This window comes from Stegodyphus dumicola, chromosome 8, assembly GCF_044657685.1.
Source record: "Stegodyphus dumicola isolate Sdum_Otavi_A_Nest chromosome 8, ASM4465768v1".
Lineage (NCBI taxonomy): Eukaryota > Metazoa > Arthropoda > Arachnida > Araneae > Eresidae > Stegodyphus > Stegodyphus dumicola.
The window spans coordinates 163,343,906-163,366,603 of record NC_140775.1 but is presented as its reverse complement, the minus strand read 5'-3'; the positions used below and the strand labels follow the sequence as shown (position 1 = coordinate 163,366,603).

At 33.0% G+C, this 22,698-nt stretch overlaps 1 protein-coding gene across 1 annotated transcript in view; it reads left to right on the top strand.

Annotated features, from left to right (window-relative positions):
* Window positions 1-22,698, top strand: part of LOC118185565 (trypsin-2-like) — a 62,271-nt gene that overhangs the window by 4,308 nt on the left and 35,265 nt on the right. The window contains exons 2-4 of the mRNA XM_035355444.2: window positions 12,661-12,737; window positions 18,333-18,439; window positions 22,082-22,353. Coding sequence (XP_035211335.1) covers window positions 12,661-12,737; window positions 18,333-18,439; window positions 22,082-22,353 — 456 coding nt within the window. The remainder of the gene's footprint in view (window positions 1-12,660; window positions 12,738-18,332; window positions 18,440-22,081; window positions 22,354-22,698) is intronic.

Below are 22,698 nucleotides of genomic sequence, written 5' to 3'. Positions count from 1 at the left end.
AACTGTTTGTAGAAAATTATCTAAAATCTTCATAGTTTTATTGAGAAGCCGAGAACTGAATTAGAGACTACAAGGTCCACTGTCTGATTTTTGAAAAAAGAATAAAAAAGGGGAAAGGAGGAGAAATTACCAAAAGATGAGAAAAAGAGGAGAGGAATTACCAAAATAATTTTTCCCCTATTCCTAATTTTAAATTTCTAAAATATGGAGTTAAAAAAAAGTGTTTAAGATTTTATGCATTTTAAATATTATAAAAGGTTATGGAGACCTACCATGGTACCCCGTTTCCCTCGTATAAATTCAGACCTATCAGGAAGTTAGCGAAGTGCCATTGAACGCCAAAAATGTATCAGAGTACTTATAAGAAGCCTCGTCATTTAAGATTGGTTTGGTTTAACTGATTATGGCAAAGCACACCAGGGCTATCTGCCTAAGGGAAAGGATGCCTTCATGGAGGACTTTCTAAGGGACTTACTGCTCGTACACACTCAACACATGGAAAAAACGACGAAAGTGCTGTTGCAGCTGGCCTACGCCGTGGACTCGAACCCAAGTCCGAACTATCAGTGTTCAGCGATTCTACTAATCGGTCGTTGCTGGGTTTTCGACATTTAAGAAATGTGACTTTTAGATTTCTCAACTATACTTCTAAACGTACACACAGACTGTATACGAATAATTTTCTCTTTCCTTTCAGCATGCCTTCGTGGTGTAACAGTTAGCAAACTCGGCGCGTATTCGAGAGATCCAGCTTCGAGTCCCGGCGAGTACATTGCTCATTTTTCAAGTCTCCTACTTCAAAATAACCTAATATCTATACAAGATAAAGAAGCCTTCTTAGTTCTTTTTATAAATTAAATATCATTTTAAATGAAAAAAAATCAAAGTAACTCTTATGAAGTAAATTTCTTGCACATGGTAAAAGTATCTCTAGTGATCTTAAGTTGCCAGTAACGCACATTTTTCAGCTGTGAACTAACCGTAAATTCACTTGTGAAACAGTCACCCTGAATGTCCATGTTAAACTACGGCTATTACACATGATATTGCATGTAAATGCAGCCTGTATTGTTGTCAGTGTGTTAATCAAAATGTAAGATTAAACCTAATTTACTCTTAAAACTGCATTTTGTTTAATCTTCTTATACTTCGGATGACATTTTGCTAAGTTTATTAAAATAAAAATTTGAAATTTTATAAATTTATAAATTTATAATTTTATAATTTTTAAATTTTGTGGCTATACCCGTTTTTGCTTGGGTTTTTAAATTTTAATTTTGTTATTTTATATTTTTAACCACATTTCACTTAGATAGGTTCGTAATTTTATTATTTTAACTTTTAATCATTTTTCGGTTTTTTCTTTATAATGAATGTTCTCTTTCTTCGTCTTGTGCCTTTGTGATGCAATTAAAAATACATCCGACTAGCAGTCGGAAAGAGCTGAAATTTTCCTGCTTCCTAACGTTTTCTTTTTCCTTCTCCGATAAATACTTAAATAGACACCATAGGATCGTTCGTCCAAAACTGCGCATTTCTTCACCACCTGGATTTAGCGACTGGATCCTCCACCTATCCAGTTGCCTTTTAAGTGAGGAAGAATATAAGGAATTTTCTCCATTCTCGCCATGTGTCTTCGTCTTCCAATAACTGTGCAATCGCTGTATAAATTAACTCTGATGTATTGTTTTAAACATTCTGATTAGCAGTTATTTCAGTGCAGGTAACTCTGTTAAGTTTTGACTGACTGAAGTAAGGCCTGGACTAAATGGGAAGAGAAACACGACAATGCAAAACTTAAAATTAGGGGAAAGAGCAATCTTATTTTGGCATCAGCTTTAAAGATAACTTTATCAATTTCGAGAACAGTCAGACATAGGTTCCTATTCTTCAGTAACAAAATAAAATCTGAATTTTTTTTTTTTCAACATATTAGCAGATTTTTTTTTCGTTTATTATCAGAAATTATTTTTAATTAGCAGGATTTTTTTTTTTTTTTTTTTTTTTTTTTTTTTTTTTTTGCTTTTTGATAAAATTGTATTTAAAATCAAAGCCAAAATTAGGTTACTGTTTTGCCTAATTTTAAAGACTGGATTACTTGCGTTATGGCAAAGCAGACAAGACCTGCCTGTCTAGAAGTAATATTGTCTTCGTAAAGAACTTTTTAAGGGAAATTGGCTCGCATGCCCATTACATATGCGTTTTGAAATAAAAATTGTTAGAAATTGTTGAAACTAAATAACGTTTGCATAATCCGAGTTCAGAAAACAAAACATTTATTTTACATATTTTAAAGAAATAACGTTCTGAAACAACATGTTTCATCTACACAATCAATCGACGCTCTCACCAGAGCATTACGCCATCAAACTTGGCACACATCCAAAAGTTCAAATTGAAGAATTACAGAAGCGTTGTTGCCACACAAGAAAAGACATATAGTTACAACTTCACACAATAATAAAACAAAAACACACTTTTGAAAAATAGACAATAATAATAAAAATAGTAATAATAAAATTCTTAACAATATTTTCTCGATTATGCAACATCCTCCCCCCTTTTTGAGTCAGTGGCAAACGACTCAAAAACATATGTTATCCTATTAAAAAGGTCTAGTACATTAGGCTTCTTAACAAGCCGTCCTGACGACGTAAATTTCTGTTTTATATGCTGTACGTCAGTCTGATCGTTTTTCTTATCGTCGTTAACGTTAGGCTCTTCAACTAAATAATTTTCACCTAGTTGTATCTCTAGTGGATAAACACGCTGAACGGGCCTTATGAAAATCCCATTCTGAGTTTTTAGTTTAACTGTTCGAACTTTGCCATCCCGACCAGGAATTTTCTCTATAATTTTACCCAAAGGCCAATACAAGCGTTTTTTGAAATCATCGCTTATTAAGACTATCTCCCCAATTTTAGGCAACCGGGTTACTTTATTTTGTGGTTGTTTCATTATTAATTGCCCCAAATAATCTTTTCGGAAGCGGTTCCTTAAATCTTTAAGAAGTTTTGTGCGGTATTTAATTCTTCTCAAAAAATGCTGAGAGTCAATTTTATCTATATCTGCTACATTCGAAGTACAATTTTCAATTAAAAACATTGACGGAGTTAAAGGGATAGCATCTTCAGAGTTCTCCGAAATATATGTTAAAAGTCGAGAATTAATTACCGACTCACAATCGCAAATTAAGGTTTCCAGTTCTTCATAAGATAAAACCGATTTTCCCAAAGAACGTCTTAAAAGTTCTTTAACCATGCGAACTAGCCGTTCCCACCAACCTCCCCACCAGGAGGCTGTTGGTGGATTGAATTTCCATACTATTCTCTTTATTTTTGCCTCATTCTCTATTATGTCCCAGTTAAGTTTAGACATTTCGTTATACGTTCCTCGGAAGTTACTCCCATTGTCAGAATAAATGGTTCGTGGTCTGCCACGTCTGGCTATGAATCGTCTTAAAGCCAAAAGAAAAGATTCTATTGATAACGAAGTCACCAGTTCTAGATGGATTGCCCTGTACACAGCGCATGTGAAGAGTGCCATCCAAACCTTCTTACCGTTTTTCAAAAACAATGGGCCAGCTAAATCTACTCCCAAAATTTCAAAAGCCCTATAATCTCCTACGCGATCTTCAGGAAGAGGAGTCACTTCGCAAGACATCGGTTTCGCTTTATATCGTTGACATATTACACACCCTTTTAACACATTACGCACAGTTTTACGTTGTTTTAGTATCCAGAATCTTTCTCTTAAAATAGATTGAAGCATTTGAGTTCCAGCATGACAATGTTTCTTATGAACTGACTCAATTAACAATGTAGTAAAGATACATTTACTCGGTAACAAAATTGGTGTTAAAAATTCAGAATTGTCTTTGCGTTCCAAGATTCTAGTTTTAACTCTTACAATTTTTTCATTATCAATGAATACATCAAGTGGATTAAGAGCTCCAATGTCAGGGAAATTTGAGCTTTGAACCAACCGAATCAAAACTTTTTCGGAATTTATGATTTCAGCAACAGTTAGTTTAGATTCTTTACACAAATTTGACTTCTTCCTACAGTTAGAAATAAAACGGAACACCCAACCGGTTACACGAATCATTTTTTCATAATCAGAAACTCTTTCTGCATACCAAGGAGTGGTATCCTCTGAAAAGTTAACATTAATAAGTTTTACCTTCCTCTTTTCCAAGTCAGCTTCGCTCGGCTGACAAACAATATTCGTAGGCCAAAATTCAGGGCTTTCTCTTAGCCAGAAAGGTCCCTTAAACCACTCCGAGTTAATCATTTGTTTAGCAGAGCAACCTCGAGATAACACATCTGCTGGGTTCATATTACCAGGCACATGCCTCCATGATTCAGGTTTTGTCAACTTAGTAATTTCTTTAACACGATTGCTTACAAAGTTTGATCAATTACCAGGATTTCTGATCCACCATAATGCGACTGTGGAATCACACCACAAAGTTACATTTATGTCAAAATCATTAAGAGCTTTACAAACAGAATATAATAATCGTGATCCAATGCAACAGGACATTAATTCTAATCTAGGAATCGTCAAATTCTTAATAGGAGCTACTCTAGATTTTGCTCTTAAGAGAGTAATTTTTACACTGCATGAATCAACACTTCTCGCGAAAATACATCCTGCATAAGCATATTTGCAGGCATCGACAAATACATGCAATTCAACTGTTGCAAAGGTTCCAATGAATCGGGGTATTGCCACATTTTTCAACAAAAGTATATCAGATAACCACACAAAATCATGAGGCAATACCTCGTCCCAAGAAAATTTCAACTTCCATGTTTCTTGTAACAAAAGTTTTGGAAGCAAAGTTATTGGTGCAAGTATTCCAATTGGATCAAAAATTGATTGTACAATAGACAGAATCAGTCTCTTAGTTACCTTAGTATCACAAGTTATCATATTTACATTTATATTACACCTTAAAGTATCATTGTCTAAATTCCACAATATTCCTAAAAGAGGTGTGTCCCCAGAATGTTTTGTAGTATATTTGGAAGCAACATTGCTCTCCCATCCCCTTAAATTAAATCTGCTTCTCGACATAAGACTTTTGGCCTTTTGAATTAAATCCTCTTGTTCCTCAATATTGTAAACACCCGTAATACAATTATCTACATAGAACGAATTTTTTAATTTGTCAGCCACATCTAAAAAGTCAGATGGAGAATTATTCAAGAGATATTTAATAGACGCACCTAGTAGATAAGGGCTGCAGGAAACCCCAAAAACTACTCTGCAGTGCCTATACACTATTTCTCCCTCATCACTTGGATAGAAAAATCGCAAGTAATCTCTATCCTTCGGAGAAATTCCTAACTGCAAGAATGCTTTCTCTATGTCTGCACTCAGACCAATAGGAAAAAATCTCATTCTGTCTAAAATATCAGGGACTAATTCTATTAAATTAGGTCCTTTCAATAAACACTGATTCAAAGATGGTTTTCCCTTTTCACAAGATGAAGCATCAAAAACGGGTCTTACCTTAGTGCTTTCACTATTCATCTTAATAACCGGTCTGTGTGGTAAAAAGTGGCATTTATTGTTTAATTCCTTTTCCGGAACCTTTTCTATAATATTTAAATTTTCCCACTCTCTAAACACTTCTTGATATTCCTTCAAAGAATTATTTTCTTTTGCCCTCTTTATCATTTTTTGATGACGTGTCAAAGTAATGCTTTTATTATCTGATAAATTGGTAGATTCGCATTTCCAGGGTAATTCTAATTCATATCTACCATCGGGTCGAATAGATAATTTATTCTGAAAATCAATCTCGTAGTCGAAATGAAGATTTTTCGTTTTAGTATTTTCCGTCGGGTCGGAAATACCCAAAACTTCAAGCTCCCATAAAGATTTCAAAGAAGCATTATTTACATGTAAGGAAAGACTTATTAGGGCATTATCCCTGACAGTATCATTTTCTTTACCTATAACCGTCCAACCCAGTTTTGTTTTGACTTCAGTTAAACCAGAGGGTAATTCTAGGTATTCGTCAGTTAACAGTTTACCAATGACATCTGCACCTATCAATAAATCAATTTCACTTTCCTCGCAAAATGTGTCACTGACCTCAATTTTCCTGCTTTTCAATTCCTCTATAATCTGAGCATTCTTGATTGTTGGAACAAATCCACATATCTTTTTTTCAGAAAAAGCTTCAAAACAACACCTAAAAGTGTTATCTAAACTGCTTATGTCAATAGCAAAAACAGAATGGGTTACAGGCTGTTTCTTTCCCCCCAAACAAACCATGAATTACTTTCTCCTGTCGAATAGGATCAGCCTTCATTCGCTTCATAATTTTCTCCCCAAGGTATGATCGTTGGGATCCCGAATCCAAGAGAATTCTAATTTTTCTCTCTCGATCTTTAAATTTAATTAGAACACATAAAGTTTGCAAATAAACTTTCTCGCTCTTACTATTATTAGAAAGGGAACATCCAACTTAGAGTCATTTTGTTTTACAGAACTAACATTCTGAGGACACATAAATTTTATATGATCACAACTGCAAATGGGGCGTTTAATATTGGCTTTACATTGGTTTTTTAAATGGCCAATTCTTAAACATGAAAAACAAAGACCTTTCTTTTGTACAAGTTGCCTCTTTTCATTTAAGCTCATATTTTCAGCTTTAAAACACTTAGCACTCATATGAGGCTTACCACAAAATATACAAACATTTTGCTTACCTTTACTGGTTTCATTTGTACTTACCAGCGCGGCAGCTGTTGCTAAATCTGAATTACCTGAAATAACATTTTTATTAAGACGCTTAACAGAATGAGTAAATCCTGATTGTGCTAATCTAATCATTTCTTCCGATTCTACTTCATGCCTTAAAAAACACATTAGTTTTTCAAGCGTTCTTTCAGAACTCTTTTCCTGTCCCTGTTCAGAAGTTCGACTCCGCTCCCAGGCACGTAGAATATTCTCAGGTAGGCACGACTCCACTAAAGGTCCCAAGAAATCAGCAAACTTTTCCTTGGTGCGTCCTAAGCTTTCCAGCGCTCGTAATTTACTTTCTATACTATCATAAAGTACTCCTAAGTCCGACGCCGTTCTGCCTGTTGTAGCATTCTTTGTAACAAGCCCAAGCAAATCTCTTACATAGATCTGCATCAGAAGGTCTTCTCTACCAAATCTTTCTTTCAGCTGCTAGATAGCTTTAGGATAATTCGCGGCGGTAACAGGAAAACTGTTCAAAAGTTGAGCTGCCTTTGAGCCAGGTACTGCACTTTGCACTAAGTACAAAAATTTATCTTCCGGCACAATATCCGCATCTTCATGAATTTTGGAGAATTGGCTCCAAAAGCCTAAAAATTCTCTTGCATCTCCAGAAAATTTTTTCAGCTCAAGCTTAGGAAGTTTGAACTTCCTGTTTTTATTTTCTTTAGGATCCGAAATCGAAACTGAAGCAATATCTGTAGTAACATTCATCGAATTCAATTGTCCAATTTTATTCTGAAGTTTCACCTTTAAAGCTATAAAGGAATCTCTGTATCCTTCAGTCGTATTAAATTCATTTTCAAAATCAGCTTCCTTGGTTTGTTCTAAAACACTGCTTTAAGTACTGTCCAAGCGTTCAAATTTGTCAATTAGTTGCTCCAACAACACTTGCAATTTCTCAGGATCCGTACAAGTAGGCAATTCTTCTTCCACAATCTTCGTAGTTAACGTAAACGAAGTACGTTCACTTTTACGTTTTGCCTTTAACAACTCCATTTTAACAAAACGCCTAAATCAAAACTACTCGAAATCACACAAACGTCCTGTCAAACGGACGCCAAACTTTTATGTTGAAACTAAATAACGTTTGCATAATCCGAGTTCAGAAAACAAAACATTTATTTTACATATTTTAAAGAAATAACGTTCTGAAACAACATGTTTCATCTACACAATCAATCGACGCTCTCACCAGAGCATTACGCCATCAAACTTGGCACACATCCAAAAGTTCAAATTGAAGAATTACAGAAGCGTTGTTGCCACACAAGAAAAGACATATAGTTACAACTTCACACAATAATAAAACAAAAACACACTTTTGAAAAATAGACAATAATAATAAAAATAGTAATAATAAAATTCTTAACAATATTTTCTCGATTATGCAACAGAAATTAATGATTTTTCAAATTTGCCAGTCTGACTAAAAAGGGAAATCAGAACATCACTTTTTGGTAATACTTTGCCTAAAAGGCTGTAATAAATAAATTAAAAAAACTTGTTGAATCATTAAAGGCTTAAAAGAAGCTGGGCAGCTAAAAATGCCGAAATGAATTTACTTGCTACTGGAGAAAATGGAATAGAAGAACTTGAAATAAAAATGCGGAAGCATGATGACGAAAGCGAATACCATCCTTCTACAGCTAAGGTAGCGGTCAAGGACGCGCAGGTTGGTTTTCTGCGATAGCTTAACCACATCATCAAGATTCAATTGGTGTGCAACCCGTAGGAAATGCCTCCCACCTAGAGGCACAAACAATTAATAAAGGGGCACACCTGGCTTCGGCAAATTAGAAGAAGACGAAAAAGACCTTAAAATCGTTTTAAATAATCAGGACTTTCTCTTGAAAACGATCAGAATGTTATTGTATTTCATATAAAATTTGGAAATATATAAATACTACGAATAAATTAATAGTTAAGAACAGAGCTGAATATCTTTAGTAGTCAATAGTACTAATCTTTTCCTCTCCATAATAAAATCTTGTCATTTTTAAATTTTATACAATAAGCCCTCAAATCTTTATGCAAAAATTTAAACCCAAACGTAACAAAAATTACGCGTGGACCAGCATAAAAATGCTTATTCTCATGATTTAAAAATTTTTTGCGTTAATCTGGTCGTAAATGTATCAGACAGGAAAATCTGATAAAATTTTATGTATACGTCATTATAACATTTTTACTTTTTCAAACATTGTAGAGTATCATTTAATTTTCTAAACAGCTATTTTAAGTTAAAGTACTTTTCCTATCAAACCTCAGTTCGTTTCCCTGCCAGAATACAATTTCCAGCACGCGCGATATTCAAACTAGGTACAATAATGGAAGGATTTAAAGGAAGGTTTTGGAGGGTGAAATCAGAGCATGTTCTGCCTATTTGAAGACCACGTTATTAACTTCCATTCTCTAGCGATTAGAATTCTGTGGCTTTGAGTTTTTCTTACCCTTAAGCTTGTAGAAAGGGTATAGTAACCACTATACCCTTTATACACGTATTTTAAAGATCGCTGTATTCGCCCATGATGTGCGCGTGTGCTGAAATCTTAATCATCTACCTATTCCATCGCGATATACGTATGATGTCAGTTTCATGCAGTTTGAATGCTTCCTTCATAGTGTTCCATTTCGGATTTATAAATCAAATTTTTAAATCTATAAATCAAATCAGTTTATAAATTAAAGTGATCTTGATTATACAAGAGCTGAAATCAATTTTAACCGATTAAGTATTGTTAGGATATTACAATTTACTTCAGATAAGGATATTATAATGTTATGCGGATATTATAATTTACTTCAATCAGGTTTTCTGTTCGTTGCATCCACGAGTAAATATATCGATACAGGAAAATTAATTCACTTGAAGAAATATTGGGTTACTAAATTTCCAATGATTATAATTTTTCAAATTCATACATCAAACGGAGAAGAAATCTGCGAATTTTCAATACTCAGATACAGAAAAATTACATTTCCTCAATGTAGTGCTTTTCTTGTATGCTCGTAAATGATCCGCCAAAGTGGCTACGACAGTTTTATGTCCACTAGCTGCCTGCATTTTATTATAGTACGCTTTCCTGCGGAAATTCATTAAAGATAATTTTGGTCCAATCTTTCCAAAATCTCACATGTTCTGAGTTGAACTGGACTGTAGTGGAATATTCGTATATAGCAAAGCACACTGGGGCTGCCTTCATATGAGGGGGATGGGACGCACATGAGCAGAATTTTTAACGTAAGCTGTGTAGTATTTACATTACTCATAAAGAAAACCGCAAAATCTTCCTGAAACCAGGTCATTTAACTACTGATTATAGAAGCAGCATAAATTCAGATTTAACCAGTCATCAGAGGTGAGTGCCTGTATAAAAAACATGTATCGCGCTATTACTTCTGTGAGAAGCAGAACAAAGATTTTCTATAATCAGTATGGTAAGAAATTTATTATTATCTTAGCATTATTTGCGTAGTACAGCCCACCAGCGGCCGAGCGGCAAAGTCGCTGAAAGCTGGTAGTTCGGTACGAGGTTCGAATCCCGTGAACTGGCTGGCTGCATGGGGTTTTTCGTGGTTTCCCCCATGGGTGTACGAGCCAGCTCCCTTAGAAAATCCTCCAAGAATTCATCCCTCCCATTATGCAGATAGCCCTCGAGGCTTTGCCACAATCACATAAACCCAAACCCTTTGCGTAGTCAAAGGATGCACAACATATGTAGATGAGGTGTGAGGTGAGGTGTATTTAATTATGGCAAAGCACACTAGGGCTATCTGCCTAAGGGGGAGGGATGCCTTCGTGGAGGACTTTCTAAGGGAAACTGGCTCGTATACACGTTACACATGGGGAAAACCACGAAAACACCCATGCAGCCAGCCCGTTCGCGGGATTCGAACCTCGGACCGAACTACCAGTGTTCAGCGACTTTACCGCTCGGCCGCTAGTGGGCCCATATGTAGATGAAACGTTTCTATAGTTTTCCTTCTATTTAAAGGCACATCAACGGCCGAGCGGCAAAGTCGCTGAACGCTAGCAGTTTGGTCCGGGGTTCGAAAGCAGGCGAACGGGCTAGCTGCATAGGCGTTTTCGTGGGTTTCCCTATGTGTAAGGTATATATGTTACCGTGAAAGACCGAAATTGGAGAATGTCGACTTTCACCGGAGAATATCAACATTCACCAAATATGTCGGTGAAAGACCGAATATTTCAATACATTCTTGTATGTTCGGAATTTCACCGGTGTATGTCGACAATCACAGATATGCTCACAGATATGCTCTGGTGAAAGTCGAAAAGAGATATCATAAAGTGCCATAATAGTTTAAGTTGTTGCAATAAATAAGATTTGAATCACATAATTTAGTAAGTTTTTTATGACTGTTATTTTATTTTCTCATTTAGAACGTACTGTATAATTAAGTAAGTTTTTAACTTCTATTATTTTCCTTTCTCATTTTGAATGTATTGTGTTTTAGGTTCTCATGTTCTTAAGTTCTTATTTCAAGTTTCAAGTGCGTTTATTCGCGACTGAATGACGGAGAAGAAAATATAATATTGTTATATGTTCAACGTTCACCGTTAGTACATGGTGAATGTCGACATTGACCGGTGTAAGTCAGAAATAAGAGTATTTGGAAAATATTTCGGACATACGCCAAGAGACTATATGAATGTTGACTTTCACCGGTGAAAGTCGACATTCTCCAGATTTTGGTGTTTCACCGTAGTATATATAATTCAGTTTCCCTTAGAAAGTCCTCCACAAGTCATCCTTCCCTTAGGCTGATCTCTTTCGTCTGGTTTGCGTTAATCAATTAATGAACGAACTGCAGGCAAATTCTGCCGTAACAATATTCGAAAAGGTGAAAACATTTCTTTTCTGTTCCTTTACTGAAGTAAAATCAAGAAATAATATTTCTATGCTATCAAACTTCTGGATTACATTCAAATGAACGCAAGCGTTTGATATTACAGCGTAATATTTGATAAATTGCTTGCACTCGTATGTACTCATGTTTTTAAAGATTAAATCATTTAAGAGACACTCCTAAATAATTTCACTGTTACGATGTTTCTATTGTGTTATTACTGTTCAGAGATTACTTTTTTAAAACGCTTTTTCTTTAATATGGAACACCAGATTTCAAATACATTTTTTTTCATAAAAATTATAGCCATGTATAACCCAGAAAATAATATATTTAAGCCCATTGAACGCGAAATTTTTATATTCCAATGCTATAAAATAGCTCACAAGCGGCCGAATGGTAAAAGCCGCTGAACACTGGTAAGTCAACCCGGGGTTGGAGTCTCAACGAACGAATTAGCTGCATGGGCGTTTCAGTGGTCTCTCCCAGGTGTAAAGTGGATAAGAGCCAGATTCCCTTAAAAAATCCTCCACGGGACATCCCACCCTTTACATGCAGTGCCAAGCGGTGGAGCACCTGAAGTAAAACATTTCATAAAATTATTTTCAACTTCAGATTCGAAATTCACATACATTTTTTTATATTCAACATCCATCAGATGAGATATTGATTCAATACGCAAATTTTTATAAAATTTATCAGTTTACAGCAAATTTACACAAATCCTATGGCAAGTGGAGAAAAACGCGCCCTCTACATAAATATTACAAAAACTTTCCTTTCTGATTGAGATATATTAAATGTATATATTTGCTCATCAGTAGAATGTACATTAACTATACAAATTCTATCCAACAACTTTGAGCGATATTACATCAAGAACATAAATAACTTCGTAAGCTTGAAACAAATCGTTAGCTGTGTAAGCAGGAAATTTTTATTGCTACATTAATTTTGCATATGTTATTAGTTAAACTTATAGGAAAGAAATGAGGCTGAAATCGTTTTGCTTTTTATTTTCAGGTTGTGGTATCGGACCAGTCTTAACTAGTCGAATAGTTGGTGGCAATGAAACAGAACCAAATAAATGGCCTTGGCAGGTAAAATTCTTCAATCATTATTCATTCCATCACTAAATTATGTATCTAGTGAGTTCACTTTGACAGCATACTTAGCATGTTACTGAAACATAACAAAAGGAAAAGCATTCCTATTTAATATTTTCTTTTGGATGTTGATTATTTCATTAAATTATATTATTTAACGTGAACTCATTTTCCGTCTTATAAACAAAAAAGAAAAAATGTCTGAAAGGGTTCAGATTTTAACGGTTGCCCAAAAGGTTTTGTTAAGGTTTTTTACCCGTTTGCTGAGCTCCCAGTCTTCCAGTTGCTTCTGATAAGCACAAATGCTTAGGAAACGTGTATGTATGTAAAAATGGGGAAAAAATCCCTTTGGGGAATAATATAAAATATGAAAGCTTTCAGAATTTTTCTGCTTTTTATTCTTATTCTGCTTTATTTCCCCTATTCGTTTTCAATATTTTCTCAGGTCGTCATATCAATATTCAGTTTTCTTAGTAAGATGGCTTTCAAACACCCCCTTTTTTTTTTTTTTTTTTTTTTTTTTTTTTTTTTTTGTCTTTCAATTATAAACTTTTTTATGCTAATTTTATTTGTTAAATATCACGTTCTTCTCGCTTACGCCACATCAAATTCTATTCAACAGCAAAATCACAAAATCTTTCGAAACAGCATAACTTTAGAATTTCCGACACACATTCCTTTACTGAAGTAAAATCAATCTGTCTCGCTCGCTGGAGATGAAAATGTTTTGTTCAGCACAGCGTTGCCACTGTTCGCTTACAGATCCTTGAGTTTGTTATTCAAAAATTCGTTAAAATTTTATAAAATATGAAATATAAAATTCGAAATTCAAAATTCGAAATTCAAAATTTGACGGCCTATCGTTTTTTCAAAGTGCGAGGAACCTACCTACATATATGCAGATTCTTTATTATTAAGTTCTTTGAAAATAATACAAGGTGATAATATTTGGTGACAACAATTTGAAAAGTGGTTCACCGTTTACAGTGGTCACAATTTTGACACTCATACATAAGGATCTCATTTTTTATTCTGGCATACAACGGTCCTGAAATTTCTACTCAAGTAATTCTTTGCCACTTAAGGATTATTCTCTACCAGTTTATTAGTCCAAAGGGATTTGAATCCCGAAGGACTATTAGTTTCGTTTTGACATTTTGCGTCGGACTCCTATAAATGTCGGTTCACTTTTCAAACTGTTGCCATAAAATATTAGAGTCCAGCATTATATTTGAAGAAATTAAATAATGAAAATCTGCGTAAATGTATGTATATTTCTCACATTGTCATAAAATAACGGTACATAGAGTCATCGAATTTTGAATAACGTAATCCTCCAACGAATATGAGCATGTGGAAGACCAAATTTGAAATTTGAAATTTGTTTCATGATCGATTTCCTATTTTTTAAAACTTTGACGAATTTTTGATTAACAAACTCAAGGATTTCAAAGCGAGCAATGGCAACGTTGTGCAGAAAAAACATTTTTATCTCCAGCGCGTGAGTCTCTGTATCGGAAATTCTAAAGATATGCTCGTTTTAAAACTATTTTGCGATACGCCCCTTTGGACGTAATTTAAAATCTGAAACATTTCAGATTTTTTTTATTTTTTTTTTTTTAACTTTTTTTTTTTAATTTTTTTTTTTAATTTTTAATTTTTTTTTTTTTTTTTACTTCTGTGATAAATTTTATGTTTAAATTTAGCGCCGTTTTACTGTATGCCGATCTTGGTTTTAGAACTCCAGCTGTTCTTGAAATGAGAACAAGGTCATATGCGACACGTGCGTTTGATGACGATTGTTTGAAGTGTGACGTTTCTTGCTGCAACATTAACAAGTTTGCAGATAGTCTTCATGAAGCAAAAAAATTTGAAATTAATATTATAATGAATCTACTTTCGAAAATTATCTCCAGTCTTTTTAAAAATTGCTCATTATAACAATACCTCTATTAATTTAACACATTACGAGATAACATCCTGGAAAATACATATTGCTAATATACTGTGAAATACTTTCTTCAGATTAAATGTTTTATATTTTATAATTTAGTAATTTACTATTTAGAAACTTACTATTTAACAACTGATTAATTAAATAATAATTTAGTAGTTAGTAATTCATCAGCGAATGTTTAGTAATTAATTGAAAATAATTAGATATTAGCAATGAATAACTAGTGTTGACTAGTTAATAATTGATTCATTAGTATCAGTTACTAATTAGCTGGTATTTTAGTAGTTATGCAAGACTTTTTATTTAAAATTATTATAATTTAGTAATTTTATATATCAGGTATTAAAATCATACAATCTATCAATGATGTATAATTTTAAATGCCTCAAATGTATTCACAGTTTATTTCAAATACTATTTGTTTAAAGCTATTTGTTACTGAACTACAGAATTTTTACTTAGATGTTCTTATTTAAGCCTAAAATTAAGTTCGAAATAATATTCGCAGACATGCTATTAGATCTACATTTCTAAATAGATAAAAGAAAAACTTTAATTGATCATTCTTCGCAATTTATCTTTATTTAATATGCTAGCTAGTCGCTAGTATTCTGAGATTTCTCAAATTTTATTTTTTTTCTTCTGACGAAAGACTTTAAACTGCACCTATAGACACTTTTCATAAACTTTATTGATAATTAATTAAATGTACAATTAAATTCAATTTCATTTTGTTGTAAGTGTATATTTTAATAACCAGAAATCAGTTTTTTACTACTTACTGCAAAATAAAATTAAGCATAAGTTATTGTCACTAATTAAAATATTGGATTAAATTTTATGTTCATTAATATAACCCACGCCTTTCCTTTATCTTTCATATTTTTATATTTTAAATGTTTTTCATAAGCTGCTATGGATAGGGCATGCAATATGTTACATTCAAAATTCTTTAACTAACATAAGAATAATATGATTATTTCCTTGAATTATGTATTATTGTCTTGAATAGCGTTTCCAAACCGAATATAATCTAAATAAAAATACATACTTAGTTTTGTGAAAACAAAGTTAATTGGTAAAATCTCTGCGTATTAACAAATTTTGAGAGAAATACGGTATTTATGAGATTGCAAATCTGCCACTTTTTAGTCCAAAGGGATTTGAATCCCGAAGGACTATTAGTTTCGTTTTGGCATTTTGCGTCGGACTCATAAATGTCGGTTCACTTTTCAAACTGTTGCCACAAAATGTTAGAGTCCTGCATTATATTTGAAGAAATTAAATAATGAAAAATCTGCATAAATGTATGTATATTTCTCGTATTGTGATAAAACAACGGTACATAGAGTCATCGAATTTTGAATAACGTAATCCTCCAACGAATATGAGCATGTGGAAGACCAAATTTGAAATTTGAAATTTGTTTTATGATCGATTTCCTATTTTTTAAAACTTTGACGAATTTTTCATTAACAAACTCAAGGATTTCAAAGTGAGCAATGGCAACGTTGTGCAGAAAAAACATTTTTATCTCCAGCGCGTGAGTCTCTGTATCGGAAATTCTAAAGATATGCTCGTTTTAAAACTATTTTTCGATATTGCTGTTGCACTGGATCTTATGGTTTAAGTGCGAGGAACATGATATTTAATAAAGAAAGGTAACACACAAAATGTTAAAAAACGCCCTTTGGACGTAATTTAAAATCTAAAACATTTCATACTTTTTTTTTTTTTTCTTTTTTCAGGATCCATAAAAGTTCTCTTCAAATCGGCATTATTGATAGGATCAGCATGGTTAATTTTTGTATTTATTTTCGATTTCAATTCCTTGACATGGGTTTACATTCAGTGTCAGCTTATATTGTAATAAATTCAATATACTTTCTTTTCTGAAAGGATGTTAAATTCTTGGCAAATATCTAATCATTTTAAATGTGATTTCATTGCATTTTTGCATGTACACTTTTAATTTGATGATCAGGCAAAGGATCTTGCTGGTATACAAATAAGCTGTGGATCTGTGTATTTTTATCAATTTCATATGCTGTTTATTTGATTTTAACTCATAATACTGTAAAATAAAACATCTAAGAATTTATCTAAATTACTGAAGACTGTAAAATTTCCTTTGCATCTGCTCACTTCTACCATTCTGAATCCAGAATTTGACGTGTATTAACAGCAATTCCTGAGACTCTCCGGGCTGACGTAGTTGCTCTTAAGATTTAAGAGATAATGTTGGAAATGAAAGATATTCAGAGTTCAGTTCAACACCTAAACTATTGAGACTAATACAATTCTAGACTGTTGAGGTTAATACAAGATCTGAAATCTTTATAAGCAACCACGTATTTGTCGGCATATATTGATATTCACTTTTAATAGATTCTCTTCCATATTACTTTTATAAAAAATTGTGTTTCAGAACTGTGAAAATTGTGTTTTCACTGGTTTTGCCGTTACTTTGACCTAATCGGCTACTATTTCAGAAAGGTTTAACTAGAACTAAAACTTGTATGAAGTACGCATGTAAAATGTCTTTTGACCAAGATTAGTCTTCAGAAGAATTCGACTTCTCACATTGTATTTTATGAGAAGATATCATAAACTATTCTGTCAAGGCTAAGCAGTGGTTACAGGTGAGCACACTGTGGTAAGAATGCTGCGGACGAAAACGTCGCAAGAAAATAACGCAAGGGGGAAAACATCGTCGTACAAAACATTGTGGATGAAATGAATGACAAATCAATAGACTGCAGTTTATTAATTAACAAGAGAGACAAGTGCACCTTCTTTCCTACTATTAAATTCTTTGAGAAAAGAAGTATATTGGTAACCATTTTTTATTATAAACAATATCTCTGAATTCCTATGTGTTCTTCTGAAGACCAAGATTATGAACAACAACAATAATATGACTATTATTGTATAGCAGCCGGTTTTAAAGAAAAGAAGTCTATAGGCAGCCCTTTTTTTCTTATGACAGTGCTCCTAAAGCATTCATGAGTAGACTCCTTGAAACTCTTCAGCAGTTTAAAGTTTTGCTTCCAAAACCCTAAGGTAAAAGTGACAGTTTTTCTGTGTGGGAACTTCAAAGTACCTTTGTTATTTCGATTCGTTTCCTTGTTATATGCTGCCCAAATGGTATATTGAGCGTGTATGTTGCTATATACTTGCTAATATAATTTGATAATATTAAAATGCTTGTTAAATATTTACACTTTGTATTTTTCTTATGCCCATATTCAAAAATGGGCGTCTTCAGAGTATGATAGTGTAGTAGCTGACGTGCAAGAAATGGTCAATGTTTTATTATGAGGTAGAGCATATCTACATGCGGAGGAGAATACCTAGAAAATATCATCTATTAATTAAAGTGGAACTGTTATCATTCTTCAACGATAGTCAAAAAATATTATTTCTCAATCGACACTCCCAGACCGTTCTTAAGATAGCAAAAATTGCTAACATCACCTACTGCTCAAGAGTCTTAAACCTGCGTAGCAGAATTTCTGCTATTTCAGGTCTCAGGAAGAGATATCTGTAGAATGTTTAATCTAACAATATTTGAGCTGATATATGTTTAGAATTTATGCTCCGGTTAATTTAACTAAAATTCTCTTACGTAGGCATCGTTAATGCTGACCCATCCGCAGTATGGTAAAGTGGGACACTGGTGTGGAGCTGTCATTATTCATAAACAGTGGGTCATGACTGCAGCGCATTGCATTTTAAAGTAAGTATATTCATATACTATACTAATAAATATATTTAGAAATCTTGTTTAAAATAATTAAAAATATAAATCTAAGTAATTTATGAAGATATGGCCTTTAATGTTTGTTCTACGGGCAAAACCTTCATACAAATTCTAGATTTTATTCATAAAAATAAGCATTAAAGATACTGAGCTTTTAAAAGTTATTTGTTTACAGTGTTATTGACTTACGTATAGTTTATCTGAAGCAATTTTTCTAGTGATAAACGTTTCAGTGCTGCCAGACAAATTGCATTTTAATATTTAATCGAATCTAAATCTGACAAATATTGATAAAAATTTCTTATGTTATACATTATTAGACATATCTTGATAATTTTTCCAATTTAATAATACAACAGAACTCCAAATTAATTGTCTTATTTTATAACAATAAAAATTATGCAGTTAAAAAATATAAAACGTTTTTATTTCCGTTAAACCAAATATAAATTACTATTATTTTTGATAAAATTAAGAAAAGAAGTTGCTTATATTCTTTACAAACCCACCTCTAGCGCAACTAAGAAAATAGCGAAATTACGTTTTATTAGAACAGACCTAAATGAAAGCATATAACTTTGGTGCTCTTTTCACTTCATGTCTGCACGAAAATTAAATAAAAGAATTATTTCATTTGAATAAAAACAAATGCATCACTAAAGGAGCAAACAAAAGAGAGGACTACATTTTGCATTGAAGTTTAGAGAAGGGGATCTCAATCGGGGAGGGGGGATTACATATTTTCAGGGGGGAATGCGTCAGATTTTTATTTACCTGTTAAGTATTAAGTTTTATTTTATGAATATAAAAAAACTATTCAGGTTTTTGGTACTTATCAACAATTTTTGCAATTTTTTCTTTATTTTATAAAACACATTAAAAGTAAATTTAAATAAATGTATATGAATTTTTCGGGGGGAGTGATCATCTAGCAATGGTAAAAGCGGTTCATGGGTCGAAAAAGGTTGAGAACCACTGGTTTAAAATCTATATATTCGCTTTACATTGTTATATACAATATAACAATATATATATTATTTAAAATCTATATATAGTCCTGACATCTATATATTCTTCTTACATTCCTCCTTCATGTCTGTTGCCTCCTAGATTCTACCTACATTGTTATCTACTACATGTCACATACCTTCTTCTAAATTAATGCAAAGTTACTTCAGAAGCATATTATTTTTTTACATGATTTAAGTAGCACGTTAAACTTAATTACCTGTAAAACTACATTTGTTTATATTTCTGTGTTTATACGAATTCTTGTTTTCACACTTATTAAAATTTTAAACTCTAAAAGCACAGATAAAAGTTAAATGGGATTAAAAAGTTTATTAAGAGCTTAGAATTAAATTTGACAAGACTAGCCATTGCTACTTGCGGGAAATCAAAAATTTTTATATTTAAACACTTATAATGCAGAAGATTGCTTCTGACTCCTCACTATGCATTCATTAAAACCCAGATATAGATGAACATCTTAGGAATAAACAGTTTTCTAGTGGGTTGCCGTAGTTCTCTTCTTTAATAAAACGTTTGCTCGCTATCCAGATTTTAGCTGATATTTTGCTGACGGCTGACGGAAGGAGCAGAAGATACAGAAAAGAATTAACATAAAAATAATGCGTTAGTTAAAATAAAGTTTACAAATACATCGAAAAAAAATCAAAAATCCATTTCTAATTTAACAACGAACTTAATTTTATTTAACTTGGCGAAATTAAATAATTTGGATTTTCAGCTATTTACAGTTAAAATAACTAGCGTTTTACAATACATATCTGGTGAGGTTTGAGTTTTCCAAAAATATTCACAGAATTACTTGTTTTCAGTAATATTTGGACAAATATCTCCATAGAGATGTGCGATGATAGTTTTTCATATTTATGCTCTTGCCGTATTTGATATATACTCTTCCTTTTGATTTTAAAAAATAGACTTCGATTTAACCTTCTTTTTTCTAACCGTATAATATTTTGCTCTATACAGCCTCTTGAATGCTAATATAAATGCATTATTTTTAAAGCTTCAAAATGATAGATACTATACAATCAGGGTGTAATATTAAAAAGTGTCTTCAATAACTCTAAAAATATGGTAAGATAATTATCCTTGAAAATATAATAAATTCAGTATTTTCTTTTCATATGGGCTCTGTGAGTTGAGCTATATTTCTGAATGTTTTCTGATATATTGCTCATCTAAAATACCAGAGACTTTAAATGAAGTTGTAAGATTCCTACGTGTTTTAATTTGTAGCTAAAGTTGAGGAATCTTAAGAACTGATAAGCAAATAATCGCTTGAGTTCGTGACTCAGACAACAAAATGTAAAAAGGGTTAAATTACCCTTTATCCAAAATAAAGTTTAATAGATGACACCTTTCTTGTAGTTACAATAAAGCCTCCACTCGGGCTTGAACTCAGGAAACTAAGAACTAGAACTTAACTAAGCTAACTAAAAAGATATAGCCAAAGCTATCAAGATTCTAACAGAGTTGGCCCCTTAATGCTAACTAACGTTGAAGCTATCAAGGGCCTAAGTACGGCCGAGCGCAATAATAGCTTAGCCTAAAAAGACGAACGCGCACTAGTCAGAATCACTGGCCCTCTCACGAAGTCAGTAGAACTTCACAGTTAAATACATCTCCTCATTTGCATTTAAACGAGATTCTAAAAATATGTTTTGGCCGGAAGTTGTAAGTTGAAATTCAGGAATATAGGAAAGTGACTTTTAACTAAAGATTAACCGTTAGAAAAATTAACATAAATCTTACAAAGTGAAGAATTTATTTCCTAAAAATAAATCGGAATAAATTCAGCAGTTTATACCCAAAATCTTTTATTATTTAGGGTACATTTTTAAAACATATGCTAGATACGGCGGAGCTAAAATATTGCAAGAAGCTAGCACGAATTAAGGAAACATATCCTTCATTTTTTGTCAAATACCAGCTCTAGATTTTACGCTCAGTTTAAAAACTCTTATTTAATTGCAGTTTAATTAAGCTTCTAAATTCGTATTATTATGCGAATTAATAATTAAATATTTCCACATGTACAATAAAATACAATGCTCCAAGATTATATCCAGTTGTATACCTATTGTACGCGTGATTGAATCCTATATGACTATACAATTATTATGATGATTATACGTTTATATGGTGATTACAGGATTACTATTATGATTGTACCCTACAAGAGGTACAGGTGATAAGATTATATCCCGTTGTACACCTGTATCTAGATTTATACAATGTAGTACAATAGAGCAATACGTCAATTTCTTTAACATCAAATTCATAAAAATAATAACAAATTTTTTTTATATGTAAAAATGGTTCAGTGTCTTTCCAATCATTCCTTTTAATGTGTACAGGGTTCGAATTATGTCCTTAAATGCATATAGGGTTGTCCTTAATTGTGTATATGGATTAAGACAAATTCATGGTTAATACATTCAGGGAAAACCCTTTCCTCTAGAGTGATGAGAAAGAATTCCGATAACTGGAAAAGCTCTATTAGCTTACGAATATTAGAAAGAGGAAGAGGTTGACCCCTGTCTAGCCGCAAGGCCTACAAAAAATATTATCCTCCATCCGTTACAGCCCACTGTTCTCCCTACCTCAGCCCGTATTCTGGAAGGTGCGAGTCGGGGAACACAATCTCAAGCTGACGGAAGGGCCTGAAAAGACGATACAAGTATCTGAAGTCCATTTCCATCCTTGGTACCATGCCTACGACAAAGACATAGCACTACTCAAGCTCGAGAAAGAACTAGAATTCAACGACTACGTGAGAGCCATTTGCCTGCCTGATGAGGATGCAGGATACTTGGGAATGAGGTGTGTGGCAACAGGCTGGGGAAAAATCGATTTTGGTGAGTAAATTTTAAACTGTTAAGTCCTTAATTATAAACATCATCAAAGCGGATGTTAAATTTCTATATTGTGCTTTATCGAAAATCAATGGTTTTAGCTTTTATACCAAAATAATAGCAGTCCAAATTTTTATTGTAAAGAAAGACGGGATAACTTGCGCAGAATTTTTGTTCATTAACAGTGACTCCACCACCTTTAAAACCATCACTAAAAGTGCAATCCATGTTGTTGTGCACACCCTCTAAATCTTTTAATTCTTCAGCGTAATTTTTTGATGAACTTTTATTGGATCCAGTCAGTTGTGGGCGATGTTGCAGTCACATTCGTCATGATCCATATGGATA